This window comes from Trachurus japonicus, chromosome 10, assembly GCF_045865225.1.
Source record: "Trachurus japonicus isolate A0001 chromosome 10, Traja_1.0".
NCBI lineage: Eukaryota > Metazoa > Chordata > Actinopteri > Carangiformes > Carangidae > Trachurus > Trachurus japonicus.
In genome coordinates, this window is record NC_140916.1 from 5,295,770 (window position 1) to 5,318,587 (window position 22,818).

At 44.2% G+C, this 22,818-nt stretch overlaps 1 protein-coding gene across 1 annotated transcript in view; it reads right to left on the reverse strand.

Moving 5' to 3' along the window:
• Positions 1-464: 464 nt before the first annotated feature.
• The window catches only part of polr2b (RNA polymerase II subunit B), a 28,333-nt gene continuing 5,979 nt past the window's right edge, over positions 465-22,818 (reverse strand). Inside the window, exons 7-25 of the mRNA XM_085789012.1 lie at positions 22,280-22,444; positions 20,510-20,706; positions 20,296-20,415; positions 17,370-17,556; positions 17,141-17,284; positions 15,170-15,309; positions 13,250-13,361; positions 12,993-13,147; positions 12,638-12,836; positions 11,492-11,660; positions 10,449-10,545; positions 10,262-10,356; positions 7,561-7,811; positions 7,363-7,452; positions 2,720-2,827; positions 2,103-2,216; positions 1,851-2,011; positions 761-956; positions 465-670 (exon numbers count right to left, since the gene is read on the reverse strand). Coding sequence (XP_085645138.1) covers positions 581-670; positions 761-956; positions 1,851-2,011; positions 2,103-2,216; positions 2,720-2,827; positions 7,363-7,452; positions 7,561-7,811; positions 10,262-10,356; positions 10,449-10,545; positions 11,492-11,660; positions 12,638-12,836; positions 12,993-13,147; positions 13,250-13,361; positions 15,170-15,309; positions 17,141-17,284; positions 17,370-17,556; positions 20,296-20,415; positions 20,510-20,706; positions 22,280-22,444 — 2,790 coding nt within the window. The 3' untranslated portion in view covers positions 465-580. The remainder of the gene's footprint in view (positions 671-760; positions 957-1,850; positions 2,012-2,102; positions 2,217-2,719; positions 2,828-7,362; positions 7,453-7,560; positions 7,812-10,261; positions 10,357-10,448; positions 10,546-11,491; positions 11,661-12,637; positions 12,837-12,992; positions 13,148-13,249; positions 13,362-15,169; positions 15,310-17,140; positions 17,285-17,369; positions 17,557-20,295; positions 20,416-20,509; positions 20,707-22,279; positions 22,445-22,818) is intronic.

Here is a 22,818-nt window from a genome sequence, read left to right on the forward strand (position 1 = left end):
CACAAAATATTTCAAGTATCTATTAATATATGACTAATTATTAATCGCCCAGTGGAACTGTTTGAAATATTCAGGCCATAAATTGTCATCTAGACCAAATTTTAGTCGTTTTGTTTTGTTTAGTTGTTTTTTTTTAAATACAAATGACATGCCAACATTTAAATTTTCTACCAATTCAATGTTACGTTAGTTAAATGGACCAGTATCTGAGCATTTACCTTTATTTTGGCGCCACATCTGCCGATATGGTTCCGACATAATCTTATTTGGGAAGTGACGATATTTAGGAATCTTTACGATTAATTAATTGGGGTGTTTAATACCACGATTAACTGTGAAAACAAGTTATCGTGACATCCTTACTGCAGACACAAGCTTCTCTATTGATCATTGAGCCAACACTGACTTAGTAGATAACCAACAGTCTCGTCTGTCGACCAATGAGGAGTCAAGAACAGATCATGTGACCCAAAAATCTGATTTATTCACTAACAAAAACAAAGATGGAAACACAAAAATATAAAAACATGAAACTAAACTTCCACTTCCTGCTGATGATGTCACACTTGGCCTGATGGCTCTATGACGTCATCATGCGCGGGGCGATGCTCATGGACATCAACTCCTGGAAGAGGAGTTTACACGCGTACGGCATCCGGACCAGAGAGATCTGAAACCAGCAGAGAGAGTCGTTATCGATCGAGTCCATTTTTTGATTGGTTATTGATCGTGTGACCAGCTGTCTGTGGCGTTTATTTACCTGCGTCTTGTTGCGGCAGCCTCGACACTCGTACGTGTGCGTGCGCGTGTTGGCGATGGCCATCAGTCCACACAGGTTGCAGACGTGGACCTGGTACGGGTCCGACGCCTCGAACAGGCGCTCGCGCAGGAACTGAGCGGCGCCGTGAGCGATCTGACAGTCACGCTCCATCTCGCCGAAACGCAGGCCGCCGTCGCTGAGGACAGACAGGGGACAGAGACGGGTTAGACAGACGGACACACAGTGAACAGCAGGGATGGGAATCTATTACTATCTCACGATTCGATTCGATTCTGAGTTTTGGGGTTACGATTCGATTCAAAATCGATTTTTGATTCAAAACTATTTGATTCCTAACGATTTCTGCTTCAGTCTATCGGTGTGAAAGGATCCTCATCATCTACTCCAGTCTGCTTTGCAAGACAGAATGACTTAAGTGTCTTTTTCACATTTATTGAGTTTTAAACATTTATCCATGTTTTGAAACTGTTGCATAAAAACAATATCACATATTGCTGAAGTAACAAAATTAAAAGTGCCTCTTTATTAAAGGGATAGTTCAACATTTTGGCAAATAGTCCCATTGCCATAATCCCTATAGTCATAGCAGTAGGTTCATTACCTTTAATTGTCGGTGCAAGCTATTTTTAGAGCGGCGGAGCAGAGCCGTGAGCTGCTCAGAGCTATGCTACGGAGGCTCATGGGATTTCTTGGTTTCCCTCATCAAACTCATCAAACACACAATCCAACAACTCCACAACGCTCTGGTGGACAAGTTGTGACCTGCACATTCACCACGCTATGAGATAATAACACAACGTTACCAGACAGAGTTGTTTTAGATGGAAATACGGAGACTGCTTGATGAAAAACTGTCCCTGAAGGCAACGTGCTGCAGTGGTTTTGCATGAATTTCCCTCTAAAACAACTCTGTGGGGTAACGTTGTGTTATCATCTCATAGCGTGGTGAATGTGCAGGTCACAACTTGTCCACCAGAGCCTTGTGGAGTTGTTGACATTTTATATCGATTCTGAATCGCATTAAATGAGAATTGCGATTCTTATGTGAATCGATTCTCAGGCCACTCACCGCGACCGGCCCTCCATCGGCTGCCGGTTGAGGATCTGCACGGGGCCGCGCGCCCGCGAGTGGATCTTGTCGTCGACCATGTGCTTCAGACGCTGGTAGTACGTCGGGCCGATGAAGATCTGAGACGTCAGCTTCCTCCCCGTGAAGCCGTTGTACAAAACCTGAACACAGACCGGCAACCAATGAGGGACAGGCATGCTGACATCATCACAGTGACATCATCACGTCGACAGAGTGTGACCTCACGCTGACCTCGTTTCCTCTCAGGTGGTAGCCGTACTCCGACAGCAGGTTCGACACCTTCTGCACGTTCACGGCGTCGTTGAACGGCGTTGCGTCGCCGATCTCGCCTTTGTTGGCCGACACCTGATCAAAACAGTCAGAGTATCAATACACGATCGATCACACCGGCAGACTTTAGACTTTACTTGTTTACTAGAAAATGCATTTCCTGAAGGAAATACGGGTGAATGCTGAAAGCTGGAAGCTGAATGAGCTGAATAAATTGTTGAAACAATGCTGAATTAAGTGAAGAAACTGAAGCAAGAAGCAATCTTGAAGAGATGAAAAAATATGACGAGTAGGAAATGGTTGGAAATTATTAATTTGTGAAGATTAGTATGAAGAAATTGAAAGTCTGAAGTCTACTCAAATATATTTAAAACTGACAGCTTGAAAACATTGTTGAACCATTACTAATACAGATGAAACAATATCTGAAGAGTAAAAGTAGAATAATATAGAAGTTGTTACAATCCTTTAAAGGGAAGAATAAGTTAGAATAACTACATCATATCTGAAGGTTAAAAGTAGAGCACGATCGATCACAACTTCAGACTTTATTATTGATCAGAGCGATTGATCGGTACCTTGCCCTGCAGACACTCGATCAGATGGCCGACCGTCATTCTGGACGGGATGGCGTGAGGGTTGATGATGATGTCAGGCGTGATTCCCTCGCAGGTGAACGGCATGTCCTTGAACACAGCACACACATCGCCAGGGTCAAACTCAGTGCAGAGAGTTTATTAAGAGATTAAAGGGATAGTTCACCCAAAATTAAAATTTCACTCATTTTCTATAAGGGCTGCCTTCTCTGAGGCTGTCTTTACACTGCATGGTTCAAGTGGGCCAATTCCGATTTTTTCCTCTCAAGTGGCTCAGATCGGATCTGTAACATGAATGTGTAAACGGGACAAATGCGCATTGAATCGGATATTGTCAGATCAGATTCAGGCCCCCGTTATATGTGGAAATAAATCAGATACAAATCGGATATCTGCCAATACGTCTGCAGTCTAAACAGACAGATCGGATCTCTCCTGGCAATGCGTGTCATACGTCATCAATGATAATATTAATTCACGTGCTCACGCATCTCGCTGAACCTCTGTAGCCCGTGATTGACACGTGGGGCTGACCTGGACTACCGTGGTCAGCTGTGGTCAGCTGTGGTCACTGTCACAGGAGTTACAGTGTTTCATTTCCGTGGTGTCCGCGCGTCTGTTTTTTCCCCCCTCACTAGTTCTTGTTTTCATATAAGCCTACAGTAACATTCATTTTGATGCAGATCGATACGAGGGCAAGCGAGAGAGTGTGAAAAAAGAGAGCGCGCAAGATAAACACCAGATTTCACGTTTTCCTACCGGCAAAAACTGAACCGAGCCGATAAGAAATCAAGAGAGGAAAAACAAACAATGTAGCCTACACAAATATGTCCAAGAGGCTGTCCCGTCCTCACTACGTGAGCGACGGAGGATCGAACGGTGGCACAACATTACTGTTACTGTCAGCTGCTCATCAGCAGCTCCGCTCCACGCAGCCACTTCACTAACGTTATTTTGTAACGTTCACTTTGTAAGTGACGTGTTGGATATAAACTCTGAACACCAGACTCACCTTTGTTTAAAAATATTATGGAATCATAACGTGACAATCTCCTGTAGCCTATTAAAAAAGAAAAAATCACTAGTTTATTTCCAGCGGGTTGTTTCATGCAAGCAGCAGGTGTAAATGCAAATGATCAGATATGGGTCACTTCTGATAGAACATGTAAATAGACAGTCAAAAAAAATCGGATATAGGCAACAAATCGGAATTGGGCATCAAGTCCTGCAGTGTAAAGACAGCCTGAGTTACAGCGGGGCTCCGTGCAGCACTGCATGTCCATATGACGGTTGAGAACGGAGCTCACTTTTCTTCGTCCAAAAAGACACACCAAAAAACATCCAAATACCTCCATGCTGCTCGTCTGTAATGTCCCTCTTGTATTGAAGCCCCTAATGAGAAATTGTTCCGAAAAAAATTTAATAAGTCTATGTTTTAAGCTTGTTTGTAGCGAAAGCTCCCAGTGTTGCTTTGCCGGAATCTCGCGAGATTTGGACGGACCAGGAAGAGCAACACTGGGAGCTTCCGCTACAAACAAGTTTAAAATATAGACTTATTTAATTTTTTTCGGAACAATTTCTCATGTCGGGGCTTCAATACAAGAGGGACATTACAGACGAGCACTATGGAGGTATTTGGATGTTTTTTGGTGTGTCTTTTTGGACGAAGAAAAGTGAGCTCCGTTCTCAACCGTCATATGGACATGCAGTGCTGCACGGAGCCCCGCTGTAACTCAGAGAAGCCACGGAGGACTCTGAAACTTCTCCCAACCCTTAGTCCACATGAGGGTGAGTAGATAATGAGTGAATTATAGCTGCTGCGCAGCAATGGGTCGGGTCCGGCCTAATTTTGGCAAATTTAGGCAAATTCTGAGCAACAAACAGGAGAATAGGAAGACAAGACAGTTGACCTTATAATGTTCAATTTGCACCCGTTGAGGATTGAACCCACAACCCGTGGAACCAAAGACCGTTGTCTATCGCACTGAGCTAATTGACAAGTGGCAGTTTAACAGTGGCTTCACAAATTGAGTAAACCATTCACTGTCGTGCAGGCAGATTTGAAACCACAGTAAAAAGAAAAATCTGTATTTGTCAAACATCTACTATGAGTCTAATATGTTAGGAGCCTTCGCACATGGTCCAGTCCAAGCTATTTGTTTTTTTTTTAAATTTAGAGGCTTGCTGTGATGCCACCATCAGTACAACTGTCTTGTATTTCATGTTGAGGACATCTGACATTTTGATCAGTCATCATCATCATCATCACCCTTGCTGGGTCTCGAACTCACAATCTCTGACACCAAGAACCAGCTCCTAACTCGCTGAGCTAATTAGCTGGTAGTGAGACCTGCTGTGTAGCTTCATTTATCCACTCATGGAGTCAGTGCCCAGGCAGCTGTTGTGATGAAATGGTCAAAATGTCAGAAATTCAGTTATCTAAACAAAAATCTGATAATACACAAATTGCATCTTGACAGCATGGAAATGTTGGTGATTTGTTTTTAATGATAAGTGTTTTGCTTCATAAGAGAATTTAATATAATGTAATACTGTAATGTATATTGTTGTATATTGTATTTTGTAATTTATAATGTTGACGACGTGTGCTGCTCAGTGTTTCCTCCAGGATTTTTTTAAAGAGTGGCGGCAAGGGTGGTCTGATCGACGGGGGGGGGGGGGGGGTGGGGTGCGCGCGACCGGATCGTCGACTAGTCGCTGATGATGTCATTCATATTTTTCCCATCATAACTAAAATCCCAGGAGGAGGGAAATGCTCTGCAACAATCTGTATTCACTGACTGACAGCTCACGCACAGAAATGAGTCCACAGAACAGCAGCTTTATAAACAACAAACTGTAAATCAGTTTGTTTTGTAACATATAGCCTACAGGTGCAAAAGAAAATACTGTAGCTACTGTTCATTAAACAATTAGGGAGGAAAACGACACACACAGGCCTCGTCACCATCACAGTCCTGCTCACTCACAGTTTCACTCACAGTTTTTGTTTTTCCTGGTTGGTTGCTGCTGTTGTTGTTGTGCGCGGCGTAAAGCTGTCGATATGAGCGGAGTTTTTTTTTTTTTTTTTTTTAATTGCCTGCAGCCCGGACACACTGGCCACGGAAGCGGCAGTTTCTCCTGCTCTCTCTCTCCACGCCGGTCAAACATCGACCCGTCTGTAGCTACTCGGTTTTCCACACACACAGGTCTGTCTCTAGCCTGTATGTAGCCTATGGATGTGTCTTGTGTGCAGACGCAACTGACAAATATTTATAGACGGACAAGCAAACTTAATCATCATTTAATTTATTTTGAAAATTGACCGGATTCTCTCGCCTTTTCTGTGCCTGACTTCCTGTCTGGTACGACCTCGTTCTATCCAGCTTGACGGCGCTCGTATTTTTTTCATTCAGCGCACTCAGCTGTTGTTTCAAGCCGCTACTCTTGTAGCCTACTGTTACATGATCAGCGACTAGTCGACGTCAAGCTCAAAACGTCATTGTGGAGCAGGGGACTAGTCTGTGCAACCCCTAGTGGAAAACCTGCTTTATAATAATAATAATAATAATAATAATAAGTTTATTTGAAAACAGGGACAGTGCACTTTACATTGTTTTAACATTAAAAAAAAAAAAAAATCATCATTCTGAAGGTGTGGCGGCTTTTATTTTGCCGTGGCGGTGCGCCACGATCAATTACATGTAGCGGAAACCCTGCTGCTGCCCTCTTGGCCAGGTCGCCCTTGAAAATGAGATCTCGATCTCAACGGGTCTTTTACCTGGTTAAATAAAGGCTAAATAAAAAAAAAAAAATAGAAAACCTGATGTTTAAAAATTCCAGTCTCACATTGACTGCAGTTGTTCCCATGAGAGCAGAATTCAAAATGTTCTCAAAAATTCAGTTTTTGAGATAAAATTCTGATATTTGCCAAACTTCATCAACCATGACTCCAGAATATTCTCATTTTTTTTCAGGAAGATTGAAAATGTATTTAGCAAGAATTTGATGGTATATGTTTACAGTACTGTTTACAGTCAAACGTTTTCATGCACTGTAGGCTCAATATTTGCTTAATCAAAAATCCGAGAAACAAGTATTGTGGAGGACAGTCTGGAGATGCTCTGTAGCAAGTTTGGTGTCAATTGAGCAAAAATTGTGGGAGGAGATACATTTTAAAAGTTTTACAGTTATTGAAAAAAACAGAGTGATGGACTTCATAATTTGTAATAAGTTTAAGTGGACAAAAGTTTCAGCAGTATTGAGGCTACATTGTGGTGAAGTTTCAAAACTTTAGCATCTACCGTTGGTTTGGTAGGAATTTTTTAAGTTTTTAAATTTAAACGCTTATTGTGCCCCCCCTAGGAGGGGGGGGGGCACATGTCCTTGGAGTTGAGTGAATCTGGCATGGGTTTGGATGTTTCTGTGAAGTTTGGTGAGTTTTCACCCATGGGAAGTATGACTTCCTTGGAAGAAGAAGAAGAGGAAGAAGAAGAAGAAGAAGAAAGAATTCCTAGGAATACAATAGGTTCCCGGCAGCTTAGCTGCCCGGACCCTAAATATGAATTTTGGGTGAACTATCCCTTTAAACGATCAATCAATCAGCCGATCGACTTCCTGTTTACCTCCTGTCGGTACTGGATTCCACAGGTTCCCTTCTGTCCGTGTCGGCTGGCGAACTTGTCTCCGATCTGAGGGATCCGCACCGAGCGCACCTGTGGGGAGAAGCGTGTCAGAACGGTCAGAACGTGCCTGAAGAGCAACGAGCGGTGAGCAGCGTGACGGTGTCGATGCGGCGGCGGCGGAGGTTTTGGCTCCCTCACCCTGATCTTGCAGAACTTGTATCCCTCCTGGTTGAGCGTGACCATGACCTGGTCCACGATGCCGGTCTCGCTGGTCCGCAGGAAGGTGCTGCAGTCTCGCTTCGTGTAGCGCCGGTTGGTGCTGTCCAGCTCATCGTCGTTCTCCGGCAGCGTCACCGTCTTCCCGATGATCACGTCCTCGCCGGACACGCGCACTCCGGGTGCGATCAGCCCATCGTCGTCCAGCTTGTCATAGATGGCGTGTCTCATACCTGAGGAGATGAACATCGGTTGATGTTGTTACACGTGACAGTCCAGTAATTTTAAGCCAAAATGGGGGTCAACCTTGAACAAATTGCAACAGAAGCAAACTCAACAGAAGAATCCCATTAGGGGAAAGTTTTAAAAAAGACCAAAATATAGCCCATTCATACGCCTATTAATTATTTTTCTCACGTGATGGGGTACCCAGTTGATTACTTACATTAAAACAAACAAAAGTTTTTTGAAATAGTTTGTTAACATGAGATAATTTGCATAAATCCCACCGTTTTGACTAGGGATGTCACGATTATAGATTTTCTTTGTACGATTGCCAGAGAAATAATCACGGTGTTGCGATTATTATGCATTCATTAATTTCACAACATACTGTATGAATGTGTAAAATCAAATATAATTGCATTCAGGGATGCAAACGGGTCAGGACCAAAAAAGAGAGGAATTTCCCGGGGGGGGGGGGCTCACCATTAACAAATAAGTACATTGCAATATCACGGAAAAGTCAATTTCCAGTAGTTCAACCCCAACCAAGTATTGAGTGCATATAGATGGACATAGTTTTCAGAAGGCCAACATTTCTATATTAAAAATGCTTAAAAAAAAAAAATTCCTTTGCAATATTTCCATTTTGGAGATACTGATTTTTAGGTCTTCACTGAATGTTAGTCATAATTATTACTATTAAAATAAACTGAATAAATAAAGACATGGGATGTTTCATTCAGTGTGTAATGGACATATAGGCCTATATAATGTGTTAGTTTCACTTTAATTGAACACATTCTACATCGCGGAGGTGACGTCTTTCCACTCAGGGCTTCCTGCACCTCTGAAACGGGGCAGAGCTCCGTGGAAACACCTGCCTGACACAGCAACGTAGGGAACCGTGCATGTCCGCGGCCACAGCTCCACGGTGCACGGGGGGAAAAACGGCGTCGCCGTCGCACCGACTGCACACGGATACGCGCCGCTTTAATGAGCGCGCACGTCGCGCGTCTACATTGGAGGTCGGCTGTTATCAGTATAATCAGAGACAACCATGAATGAGTTCGCCTCAGTTTCACGTGATTGTCACTGTCAGCCTGTTAGAAAAACATTTTACTGACCCGAGCTGAGACGCTGAGACCCCCCCCCCCCTCCCAAAAACAAAAACTCTTCGGATCTGAACAATTCACACAAGTCACCTAATTGGTCATGAAAAAAGCGAGTTTCGCTTTTCGGCGCGCTGTTTGCATCCATGTGCATTACTAAGTATTTTCACTAAATATTTAAAGTATCTACTATTAATATATAACCAATGATTAATCCTCCAGGGGAAGTGTTTAAATATTCAAATCATTAATTGTCATCTATTTTTTTTTTTATATCACAAATGACACGCTAACATTTAAATTTCTACCAATTGTACGTTACGCTAGGTAAATGGACCAGTATTTCTTACATTTACCTTCACTTTGGTGCACATCTGCCATTCCAACATAATCTTTTTTGGAAAGTGACGGTATTTAGGAATCTTTACGATTAATTAATTGTGGCGTTTAATACCACGATTAATTGTGAAAACAAGTAATCATGACATCCCTAGTTTTGACAGTACATGTATATATAAAGGTGCTGTGGTGGTACCAGCATGAAAATTGGGATGAGTTGTCTCCATCGGTCACTTGACAAGAAACCACTTGAAATTTGAAGATCGCAGCTATTTTTCAAGATGACTGCCACCACCTTAAGGAGGTGACAGCTCAACTTCTGATGGTTGTTTTGATGGAACAGTTCTTTAAAAAAAATATTCTTGGCAATTTCATCTTTAATGATAGATAGAGAGATATTTGTGAAAGGGGGATGGAGAGATGGAAGGACTTGCAGCAAAGGACGTGGACTGGATACAAACCCGTTGCTGCAGGAAGCACTTGTTTTACATGGTAGCCTAAGCGCCCTAGCTCATTAAGCTACCGTGTGCCTAACTGTAATATGTCAACAAGACTGAACAAGACATTTTCACCTGCTATATCCAATGTTTACATCTGGTGTTGTATGTATGCAAATTAGCCATACTTTAATTAGATTATGCACTGTTTGCTCATGTTGACAAAGAATTTCAAAACATTTTCAAAACTTGTAATACATTTGTTATTTGTCTTAATGTAAGTAATCAGCACAGTAATTTTCATGAAGATATCTAAAGGTTAAAAATTTTACCCTATTCATGTGAGAAAAATAATTAATAGGCGTATGAATGGGCTATATTTGGGTCTTTTTCGAAACGTTCCCCTAATGGGATTCTTTGGGGCTTTTTTTCCCTCACTCAGGTCATGTTGAGAATACAAAATCAGTTGAGTTTGCTTCTGTTGCAATTTGTTCAACCTTTTTTCATAAAGTGACTGGACTATGAGTCCTGAACAGACAGATGATGGACGTCAGACCGGCGCTCAGTTCTCACCTTGACAGGTTTCACGTGTCGGCTTCTCAAAGATCTCCTCCTGGTCGAAGCCTTTCTTCGACTCCTGCTCTTTGTAGGAGCGGTAGAACACGGACCTGCAGGACGAACGAGCAGCGCAGCGTCAGACCGATAGGCAGAGAGAAAACAACACTCGGGCGTCGTCATGCCAACAGAGAGAGAGACGCACCTAAAGAAGCCTCGATCCACAGCCGACCGGTTCATGATCACAGAGTCCTCCTGGTTGTAACCCGTGTACGACGCGATCGCCACAATCGAGTTGATGCCTGGAAAACACAAACAACATTTCAGCTCCGCCTGGCAGTCGGTGAGCAGGGCAAACTGTAAACCCTAAACCCTAAACCCTAAACCCTGACCCTGGTCTGACAGGTGTGTTTACCTGCAGACAGCTATAGGACAAATCTCCTTGTTGTTTACAACTACTTCCGGGTAGAAAACCAGCATGAGAACAATAGTGACAGACGAGAGTTTCGCTATATATATCAAATTTTTCATGTTACTATATCACCGTTTAGACTAATCTGATGTTTGTAAAGCTTATAAAACCAATGATTGGACAAACATTACTATTTATGTGTGCACATTTTTGTAATTAGTCATGGTTATCATAGATTAGCCGGGCTAACGGTTAGCTACCTGTTTAACTTTAATAACTCAGTGACTCAATAAACGGTCCATGAAAAAATATTTTCTCCAGCGGATATCTGAGTTACTACATGACTGAGCTAACTGGAGTAGTTTCATGTCGTATCCCACAACGGGAGGGTTTTAACAGCTGACGTCCTGGTGTTAGCTTAGCTACCGCCGTTAGCTTAGCTACTGCTGTTAGCTTAGCTACCGCCGTTAGCTTAGCTACTGCTGTTAGCTTAGCTACCGCCGTCAGCTGTCCCTGTTAGCTGAGCCACTGATGCTTTCTAGACACTGTGATTCCCCCAAACTGAATAAATTCAACACATAGCAACACAAAACACACACACACAGAAATAGTAATGTTTCTTCAATCATTTCAGATTTGTCTAAACGGTGATACGGCGTGAAAAATATGATATACTGTATATAGCTAAACTCTCGTTCGTTACTATTGATCTCATTCTCATCTCATTGATCTCAAATTACGTGCTGGTTTTCTACCCGGAAGTAGTTGTAAACAACAAGGAGATTCGGTCTATATGAAGCGCTAAACCCTGATCCTGGTCTGACAGGAGTGTTTACCTGCAGGCAGCTCTCTGAAGCGCAGGTACTCCATGGAGCGCGTGGTGACCAGAGGCTTCTGAGGGTAGTAGAGCACGTGAGCCAGCGTGTCCATCCGCACATGGAAGTTGGTGATGTAGACGCCCATGGCCTGTTTCCCCATGGCCGACTGGTACGTGTTCCTGGGAGACTACAAGCACAAAGATCTTAGAGAGAGACGCTCCACTACAACCACAAAGATCTTAGGCTGTTTTCGAAACCGCATACTACCGTACTGCCTACTACATACTGCGTTAGTATGTACTGTATACTGCATACTGAATGTGGGATTCAGTATGCTACTTCTACTATTTTTTAAAGATACTTCACTCCTCTAAACCGTCTTTGGTTACGGTTAGACGTCAGGGGCGCATTGCATTGTGGGATACAGTACGCAATGTAGACTGGTCAGATGCAAACTGGAGATATTTTCCGAATCAGTACGACATCCGGGAATTTTTCACATACTGCAGATTTTGCTTTTGTTTACATACTGCATACTGCATTTTGGCCTAATCAGTACGTACCAGCAGTATAGTATGCGGTTTCGAATACAGCCTTATGGTACAGACACACCAACTCCGGCGGCGACGGATCCCGACGCAACGAATCGCCGAACGCACCAGCGAAAGGGCAGTTCTGTGGGGTGCGGAGCTTCGAGTTTCGCTCTGCCGTTTCCAACATGGCGGCCGGGTCACAAACGATCTCATTTTACAGTTAAACAACACACTAAAGTATGTTTCTGAAAACATTTGAGGCGAGAAATGTGTAGTGCAGTAACAGAATCTTGATTCATATTTGATCAACACTGCCTAGTTTGATAGTTTGAACTAAGTTTCTGAGCCGGCTGCATTGCGTTGGACGGACGTCTTTTGCATCATGTTCAATCTATCGAATTTTATGCAAATCCACATACGGCGATGGGGCCGTCAACTCGACGTGCTGTGTCAATCATGCACCGCGCGGCCGGAGCTCCTGCTCTACATAGACAATGAATGTGATCCGTCGACTTGACGTCCGTTGCCGAAGTTGGTGTGTCTGTACCATTAGAGCAATGTTCCACTACTACTACACAACAAAGATCTTAGAGCAGCTGGCGACGCTCCGCTACGTGATGGCAGCCGGTACCTGGTTGTGGTCGGGGAAGGGGATGATGGAGGCGCAGACTCCCAGGATCATGGACGGGTGGATCTCACAGTGTGTGTAGGTGGAGCAGTAGGCCACGCCCTTCTCCTGCAGGTCGTCGGGCGTCATGGCGAGCATCACCGTCTCCTCCTCCAGAGTGTCGATATACTCCACCACGCCGCTCGCCACCAGGTCCTGCCAGCTGACGCCACACGGAAACAACAACAACAACTGAGCCAGGAAACAACTGGTGATGTCGTCGAATGTTAGGACAGCGGTCTCCAAGAACTAAGACACTGAGACACAGACAGACATCCCTGTCTCACCTGTAGCTGTCTCACCTGTGTCTCTGTCTCACCTGTAGTTGTTGTACTCTCGCTCCTTCAGCTGGTCGATGTGCCGTCTCTTCAGCAGCAGTTTTTGTTTTTCCACGATGAGCAGCGGCCGACAGATCCGTCCGGCGTCTGTGTAAATCCTGATCTCACGCTCCCTGATGTCTCTGATCATCGACACCTGGGAAGTTCAGAGCAGCCATTAGGACTCACCTGACCAGGTTAACGTTTCTTGTGTTGGACCTAACGATCATGTAGTATGAACGCGTGACGGCGACTTTACCTCGGACACGATGATGTCCATCTGTCGCCGCAGTTTCCTCAGCGTGTTCATCAGCTGCTCCGGGTCTTTGTGGATCCCGACCCAGCAGCCGTTCACAAAGATCTTGGTGGCGCTGAAACACAGAGACAAAGACGTTTGACACCACGAACACGTCGTCTCCTCTTGTGCAGAGACACAGGACCAGCATTGTTTTCGTTAACAATGACGAAATATTTTGTTCGTCATGACGATAACGAGACGTTGACGAGATACACATGGCTCTCTGATGACGAAAACATGACGAGACGAGTGTGAGTTTTCGTTGACGAGACGAGAACGGACGTAAATGCTAGTGGTCGGGCTGCGATCGCCTCTAAATTTCCTAGTGTGGATTGTCATTGCTCTAAAGCTTCACACGATTTAGCAACGGCTCCGTCAAAAATAGAACAATGTGCTGGGACGCTGCTGAGATATGCTGTCCGTTTATTATTGTATTTATTGGTGGAAATAACCGATCTACAAGCTCACAATGTGTTGCAATGTGTTGAACTTATAGATCTGCTATTTTCACAACTTATGTGTGACACTCCTGTATGATGAAGCAGGCCAGGGCATCAATTCACGGAAAAAAAACAGTTGAAATATGTTGGGGGGAAAACGTTAAAGGGATAGTTCACCCAAAATTCAAATTTCACTCATTATCTCCTCCCCCTCATGTGGACTAAGGGCTGAGAGAAGTTTCAGAGTCCTCCGTGGCTTCTCTGAGTTACAGCGGGGCTCCGTGCAGCACTGCATGTCCATATGACGGTTGAGAACGGAGCTCACTTTTCTTCCACACTTCCACATGAGGGTGAGTAGATAATGAGTTTCAATTTTGGGTGAACTATCTCTTTAAAAAGTTGAAATATGGAGATAAAAGGTTTCTGCCCAACAGCAATCTCCAATAGCCTACTTATTGAATTAATTTGTTAGAAGACTTTTTTTTTTTTTACTAAAACTAGACTAAAACCTTTTTGAGTTTTCGTCGACTAAAACGACTAAAACTATCACATAAAGAAATGACTAAAATTGACTATAACTAATAAGTATTTTAGTCCAAAAGACTAAGACTAAAGGTCTTTGCACACTGAGTCCGTTTTTTTCGCATGCGTTTTTCATATCCGTCATCCGACAAAAAAGGTAATGTGCAGGCTCCTTGCACACCGAGTCCGTTGCGTTTTATTCGCATGCGTTTTTATTCTGTGTTCCAAATTTCGGAGAGGGAGACAAAAATCGTCACGCAGTGATGCACTTTGTGGTTCTCTCACTTGTAGAGAAATGAAAGAGAAAAAGTGTCCATCCTGAGAGGACGCAGTAGCGAGGGGATCTGCTGCTTGTTAATGAGCAGGAACTATCATGATCACTTCAACTGTTTATTATAGGATGTCAGTGGTCCAGTTTGAAAGATATTGATTATTAGCTCACACAGTAAACAGAAGACGATGAGTTTCCATGATCCTGAACAGCGGCTGGCGCACTCACAAATGCATACACACAGACACACACACACAGCGGTGAACAGCGGCTGGCGCACGCGCGCACGCACACACACACACACAGACACCCAGTCAGCGGTGATCCCGCCCCCCTCTCTCTCTCCCTCTCCAGCCTCGAAACTCTGATGTGATTGGTCAAAAGGCTTTTCACGGATGCGAAAAACGCATTAAATCGAACCTGTTCCGAAAACGTTTATGACGGATGAAAGTTTCGGACTCGGTGTGTAAACATGATTGACACAACATGAGGTCGAATTTATTTTTTGACGTGCGGCAAATTCGGACGAAAAAAACGGACTCAGTGTGCAAAGGCCTTAAGACTAAATCTAAAATGGCTGCCATAAACAACAGAGACACAGGACGGATGATTGGTATCAGCTGATGGACAGTTGGACATGAGACTGACTCTGCGATGGCAGCAGGAGAGATCTCCTCCAGGTTCTCCATGCTCCACTCCTCCAGAAACTCCAGGATGGGCGACGGCTGCGAGCCCACGGAGATGTAGGCCATGAGCGCCAAGTTCTTCACCAGACCCACGGCGTGACCCTGAGGCACAGAGCCAATCAACAATCAATTACCTATAATCACAGACGGTAAACAGCCGATACGGATTGTCTTCAATATCCACTTTTTCTTTTATGTATCTATTTATATACGAATAATATATGTACAGCTCTGGAAAAAAATAAGAGACCACTTTCACAAATGTTTGTTAACTCATTGAGTGCCAACCACGTAATTTCTCGTTTTTCGTTCCCATGCGTTGAGTGCCAAAAACGAAATTTTTCGTTTTTTGCTTTTTTTTTAAATTATGAAAATAGACACTTTAATACACATTATATGTAAATTTGGGGACTCTACGACGAGGAGAACTGAAATAGATGACGATCAAAGTCACATGACAGCTCATGATGTGGAAGTTTTTATCATAACTCAGCTTCTGCAAACGGAGTTCTGCATGTGGATGCAGCAGCTGCTCTGCTCTCACCTGCGCTGCTGCTCCAGCTGCTCCAGCTGCTCGGAGCAGAAACAGGAAGCTCTCAGCCCACAGTCCCGCCCGGTCTTCATCTGGAGCAACACCGTGTCCTCCCCAAAGTCCTCCCGCAGTAAAATCTGATGGTCTCTGGGCCAAAGCAGGCCGGCATCACCGACCCGTACCACAGACGGACCGCGACCACCGGCGGGACCGGTGTTCGCGAGCCGCTGTGGCCGACAGACCCTCACGTTCCGCGGCGAGAGGCTGTGACACGGCACGGTGCGTCTGTGTTATTGTTGTTTAGTGGCGCCCCCCCCGCCCCCGATGGTGGTTTTGTGAATAGAACAACAATTGTTGTGTATATTTATCTTATACGAGCCCTTTGATCCAGAAATGCGAGTGTCAGAAGAGCGACAGGCACAAACAGAGCACCTTTCATAAAAGACGCTCTATCTCCTTTTCTAGAAAAAAAGGAGGGATTTTGGTGAAACCCAGCCATGTTTAGCTTGACTTTTCTCAGGAACGGAGGCACGTAGAAACAAACGGTTTGTGGCCATTTGAAGCATAAAGTTAAACCTTTCAATTGAGCTACAGTATGTGTTGGTGGCAATAATATAGAATACACTATGGCTCTACATAAAAAGTCAAAATGGTCTAAATTGCCGGTACACTTGACTAAAACTTTGGAAAGGAGCGCGGCACTCAATGAGTTAAAAGCATCTCTACATGTATGACAGTCATTCTTTTCTTTTCTTTTTTAACTCCTTCTCCTTAATGAGACACTGATGAGGTCATCACCTGAACCACATCTGGTTTTATAGGAAGATTATAAAAACCACTGCTGGGATTAAACATTGACATTATCCCACAATAACTGATTTATAAACTCTTCCTGAGTTAAAATATTCTTGCTGTGTTCTTTAGGAATATATATGAACATGTTTTCTTTGCATTATTATTATTCAAGGTCTGAAAAGACTTGATATTTTTTGTTATTTAGACTAGTTTAGTCATTTTCAGCCAATAAAAGCTCTAAATGACAGTATTTTTATTTCAATTTTGGGAAAAATGTTGTCGGTAGTTGATATAATAAAACAAAAAAAAAAAGTTAATTCTAACACATAACAAACCTATAAATAGTGAAACCAGAGAAACTCATCATTTTGGGAGTGGTCTCTTCATTTTTTCCAGAGCTGTATATATATATATGTTACTTTTTCAGTGTAATGTTTGATGTGTGCTGAGTTTATTTTCATTGTTTAATTGATGTTTTGTATTGGCAGCAGAAAGGAGAAAATAAGAAAGAATGTTTGTTGAATATCTGAGATTAAAAAAACAACTAATCAACTAACGGATCTATGTGATCAACCAGAGGAGCAACAAAGAGTTTTTTTTTTTTACCTCGGGCGTCTCGGCCGGACACACCATCCCCCACAGCGTGTTGTGCAGCTGCCGCGGTTTGGCCAGTTTCCCGTCTCTGCCGATGGGAGAGTTGACGCGCCGCAGGTGGGACAGCGTGGACGCAAAGGTGAGACGGTTCAACACCTGCAGACAAGAAGAGGTTCAGTCACAGCTGAGACGGACTGAGTCCTGAGACTCGGTTCCACCGCTTGGCCTCTGGAGCTCTGACCTGCGACACGCCGGCTCGGGCCTGGTGAGCCTTCTTCACGTCGCCCCAGTTCCCTGTCGCCAGCGAGTACTTGAGTCCGTCGGAGATGATGCGGGTTTTAATGGCGAGCTCCAGGTTGAAGTCTTTCCCCCGGTCGATGAACTTCTGGGCGTAGATCCTGATCTCCTTCAACAGGTTCTTGAACATCCTGGACGAGGAGGACAAACAGGAAACAGGGTGAAGGAGGACTTTTTTAAAATAAAAGCATGAACCTCTGACCCTGGTGTGGATGGTGTAACCCTAACCCTATTGATGTTGACTTGACAACCAATTCAGTATCTTGATTGATATCTGACTAATGTCTTTATTACAGCTAGGGATGTAAATAATTAATCGACTATCGATTAATTGTCGATAAGAATTTAATCGATTAACTCTTTGACTGCCAGCCATTCTCACAGCAGCTTCCTCCAGCTTGCCAGGCATTTTCCAGCTTTTTGACTGATTTCCGTAGACCCACCATATATTATGTACTGTTACTACATACACATTCAACTAGGGATGCAACGGTTCTCGGTAAAATACCGAACCGTTCGGTACGGCCTGCACGGTGCAATACGCTCTTGGACCTCGGTATTTCAGATTCAGCGTCCATCAGCTCTTACTGCTTTACAGGCAGCTGTGCCGTGTATGTGTGTGCCTGGCCGTTTAAGGCGAAAGCCCGCCCCCGCGAGTCGATGTCCAATCACTGTTGAGCCTCCACACACTCACAGTGACTCCCCCCCTGCAACTGAAAGTGCAGCAGCTCACATACAGAAGAGGGAAAAAAAAAAAAAAAAGAAAACAAACAGGCGGCGGCATGAGCGGTCGCTGATCGCAATCGCGGGGAAAATTAATAAGTTATTAGCGCGATTTAGCACATTTAGCTTTTATTAGAGTTCCAGCAGGACTCTGTCCATGCACACCGCATGTGTGTGGTCGCGTATCCGCGTGTCCGCGTGCCCGCGCGCGATAGAGAGACCGAGGTCGAGCAGGAGTTGACTGACAGGGATGAGAGGTAGTGAAAGGCTGTTTAAAAAAACACAATAGACTAACTCCTTCTTTCCCAGTGAGAGACTGTGACTGCCAGCATAGTGACGGTCTTCCATGTCGGCAATATAGCGCGATCTCTGTTTGAAAGTGGCTTCAGAGTGTTCACCTACTAAAGGAGTGTGCAGAGGGAGGAGCTAGGGGCTGTTCACAGACAGTTCAGGTGTGTGTGTGTGTGTGTGTGTGTGTGTGAGTGAGTGAGAGAGAGAGATAGAGGGGAGAGCTATATTATAAATATATTATAAATTATAAACATTATTTTGGGAGAAAAAAAAAGTTCTCTGCACAAAACACACACCGAAACCGTACCGAGAACCGTGACCAAAAACCGAGGTACGTATCGTACCGTGGGCTACCTGTACCGTTGCACCCCTACATTCAACCCATCAAAGGAAAGATGAGGGTCTCTAGTTTCCAGCAAAAAAACCTGTTTGTTTCTATCTTGTTCCAGTCTTGTGAAATTGGCGGTTGAATATAGGTTAGTTTAGCCCAAAATGCCATTTTGGCACCAAAATCTTGAGAAAAAGAGGTTTTTGTGTCGGCTGTCATTTTCAGGTGAACCAGTACAATTGGCTCCTTTATATTTTGCTTTAGTGATGCCTCAACATCTGTACAGTTGTTCTCTTGTAAACAACAACTAAATCAACACTGACAAATGACTTTTGATGACAAAAGACAAAATATTTAGCTACTGACACACACTACTGCAGCCTTTTTTCCTTCTTTTCTTTGAGTTACAACTTTTTCTTTTCTTTTTTTTAGTGTGTGTGCGTACGTGACGTGTGCGTGTGCATACGTGTGTGTGTGTGTGTGTGTGTGTGCGGATCAGTTCGACAGGTTTTTGTAGCCGAAACACGGCACTTTAGATCAGATCCAGCTTCCTCTGGTCAGCAGGCAGCGGTCTCACTCACGCTCTTTGTCTCACACACACATCTACACACACACACAGCCTACAGCTCTGGCTGACGTGCCCCCTGAACCCACAGCCACAGACAGTCTGCTCACAACAGACACTCCCACCATCTTTAGCTCTCGCCAGTTCGCCGGCACCGTCCGCTCCTCATCCACACTAGATCGGGGATTTTCAAGCTGCTATCTGAGTGATTTCTCGCAAAATCTGGCGACTTTCCAAACGCTCTTGATGACTAACGACGAGTGATCAACGGGGTTGTTGTTACTAACGTTTGTGCTTTGTATCACGGAGCTGCACGGAGCTTCAACGAGCTGCCGAGCCGCCATGAGCCCCGCCGCCGCCCCCTAAGCTCTCACCGGCAGCCAGAGTGTCACGGAGCGGCGCCGCTGCAGTCAGACACCCGCTCCGCTCCGTGAGGGGGGAAAAACACGCTATATTTTTTATATCTCTCAATCCAAATGTGTTTTTCTGCACTTTATTTTGATGATACAAGTCTGATCTTCACAGAGGAGTAGGGCAAGACATTCAACATGGCGTTGCCATTAAAAAAACGCTAAGACGAGATAACTCGTCTTTGGCAGTGAAAGGGTTAAATTAAATTAATTGCAATTAATCGATCCTTTTCAATGGGAGTTTTACTGTGAAATGTAAACAAGCAAAGCCGACATAATGTAGCGGATCTCTGTGTAAACGTGTGCAGCGCACTGCAGCACACAAGGGAGAGAGGGAGAGGAGGTGAAAAGAGACAACAACAATCTGTAGATATTGTGTTGGTCAAGAACAAGTTCAACTTAAAGTGAGAGGAAAAATGTTTAGGGTGTTTTTACTGTTCCTAAATATAAAAATGGGTCACATTGGACCCTCAACATTATTTAAAGGTTAAATAACGTGTAATAGCACTAGGTGAAGTGAGAGGTCAGAGTGACGACGGCGAGGAAGCCTCACCCTCTGAACAGGAAAGCCAGCAGCGGCCCAGCGAGGTCCAGTCTCTTGTTGCCGTAGTGATCTCTGTCGTCCAGCTCGCGGCGGCCCAGAGCGGCGAGCAGCAGCCGGTGGACCATGTACCTGCATAAACAGGAAACACACACGGTGACACACACACCTTCACCTGGACGCCGCCTGTAGCGGTGCCGGTGCGTCTCCGAGGGCGACGACTCACCCTAAGAAATACGCCTTCTTGGTCTCGCAGAAGTCGCTGACACCGACGTGCGGCAACATTTCCTTCTGCAGAACTTCTTTGGCGTATTTGATCCTCCGTTCCTTCGTCACGCCGGGCTTCGCTCCTCTGGACCCGATGAAGTTCAACGCCACGTTCTGCTCCTGGATCACGAACGCCTCGTCCAGAGACGGCTTCACCTAGAGGCCGATGACATCACAGGTGACATCACAACCTCAGTCTGAACCAATCGTGTCACAGTCAACAGCTGTTCAATAGACCGAATCTCCTTGTTGTTTACATTCTACTTCCGGGTAGAAAACCAGCACGTAATGTGAATGAGATAAATAGTAACGAACGAGAGTTTAGCTATGTAAATCATATTTTTCACGCCCTATCACCGTTTAGACAAATCTGAAATGATTGAAGAAACATTACTATTTCTGTGTGTGTGTTTTGTGTTGCTATGTGTGGTATTTATTCAGTTTGGGGGAATCACAGTGTCTAGAAAGCATCAGTGGCTGCAGCTGACAGGGACCGCTAACGGTAGCTAAGCTAACGGCGGTAGCCAAGCTAACGGCAGCAGCCAAGCTAATGGTAGCTAAGCTAACACCAGGACGTCAGCTGTTAAAACCCTCCCGTTGTGGGATACGACATGAAACTACTCCAGTTAGCTCAGTCATGTTGTAACTCAGATATCCGCTGGAGAAAATATTTTTCTCATGGACCGTTTATTGAGTCACTGAGTTATTAAAGTTAAACAGGTAGCTAACCGTTAGCCCGGCTAATCTATGATAATCATGACCAATTCCAAAAATGTGCACACGTAAATAGAGGGTATGCACATGACGTCACGGTACTCGGAAGTCGCTGTGGAACGTCCACTGAGTGGCAAAAAGACGAGTGGCAGAGCCGCCAAAGTTCAAAAACGAGCAAGTAACGAAGCGATTTTCTCCGAGCCCACACAAGTCTGACATGTCTAGCTTTGCCAGCATGTAAAGCATGCATGACCTAACAGAGCTGCTAAAAATCTTGAGGATACGTCTCACTTTGACCGAGTTACATTCAAGAACCTGTTCTCAATGACGGAAAGTAAATTAACAGGAGCGGTCATTGTTTTCGATCGATCAGCTGTGTTTACAGTTTCAGGTGTCGTAGTTATGATGTTTAGACAGATAAATTAGTCCTCTAACACATCCTACAGTTTGACTGGTCAGAGTTTTTCAGAATAAAAGCAGCTCGTGTTTTAGTGTCGGGAGTCACTGTCAGGACGACAGTAACAGCTGTAATCTCGTCCCTCTGCACATTAACAGTGAGCCTGTCAGTCACTCTGCAGGTGCCGCGGTCACACTGTGTGTTACAGGAAGTGTCCGTAGAGCAGACGGTTTTGGGGAGCTGGTTGTCGATTCTTTTTGACATCAATTTGTTTTCATATAAGATATTTTATCCAGTTTATGAGTCCACCGCTATCCGCCAGCACGTTGAGGAACGCTTGTTTTGCCACTCAGTCCGATCGAACGGGGCGTTGCCGAGGGCAACGTGACGTAAACGCATACCCTCTATAGTAATGTTTGTCCAATCATTGGTTTTATAGACTTTACAAACATCAGATTAGTCTAAACGGCTATATAGTGACATGAAAAAGTTGATATATATAGCGAAACTCTCGTCCGTCACTATTGTTCTCATGCTGGTTTTCTACCCGGAAGTAGTTGTAAACAACAAGGAGATTCGTTCTATAATAAAGGACCAATAATCAATAATGAGACCGACCATTTCCATCATCTCCGGGTCGTCAAAGTCGTAGATGATGTGTTCCAGGATGTCTCTGTCCGACACAAAGCCCAGCGCGCGGAACACGATGATGATGGGAACTTCCTGTCTGATGTAGGGCAGCGTGGAGACGATCCTCTGCCCGATGGCGCTCTTCTTCACGCCCTGGAAACGCAATCAATACGTTTAGATAGATAGATAGATAGATAGATAGATAGATAGATAGATAGAACGATAGATAGATAGATAGAATGATAGATAGACAGAACGATAGATAGAACGATAGATAGAAGATAGATAGATGTAATGTACAAATGTATATACAACAAATTGGCAGTGTTGATTTTAGTGCAAAGTAGATAGAACAATAAAACGAACGATTATAACGATAGATAGATAGATGGATAGATAGAACGATAGACAGATAGATAGAACGATAGAACGATAGATAGAACGATAGATAGAACTAGATAGAACGATAGATAGATAGAACGATAGAACGATAGAACGATAGAACGATAGATAGATAGATAGATAGA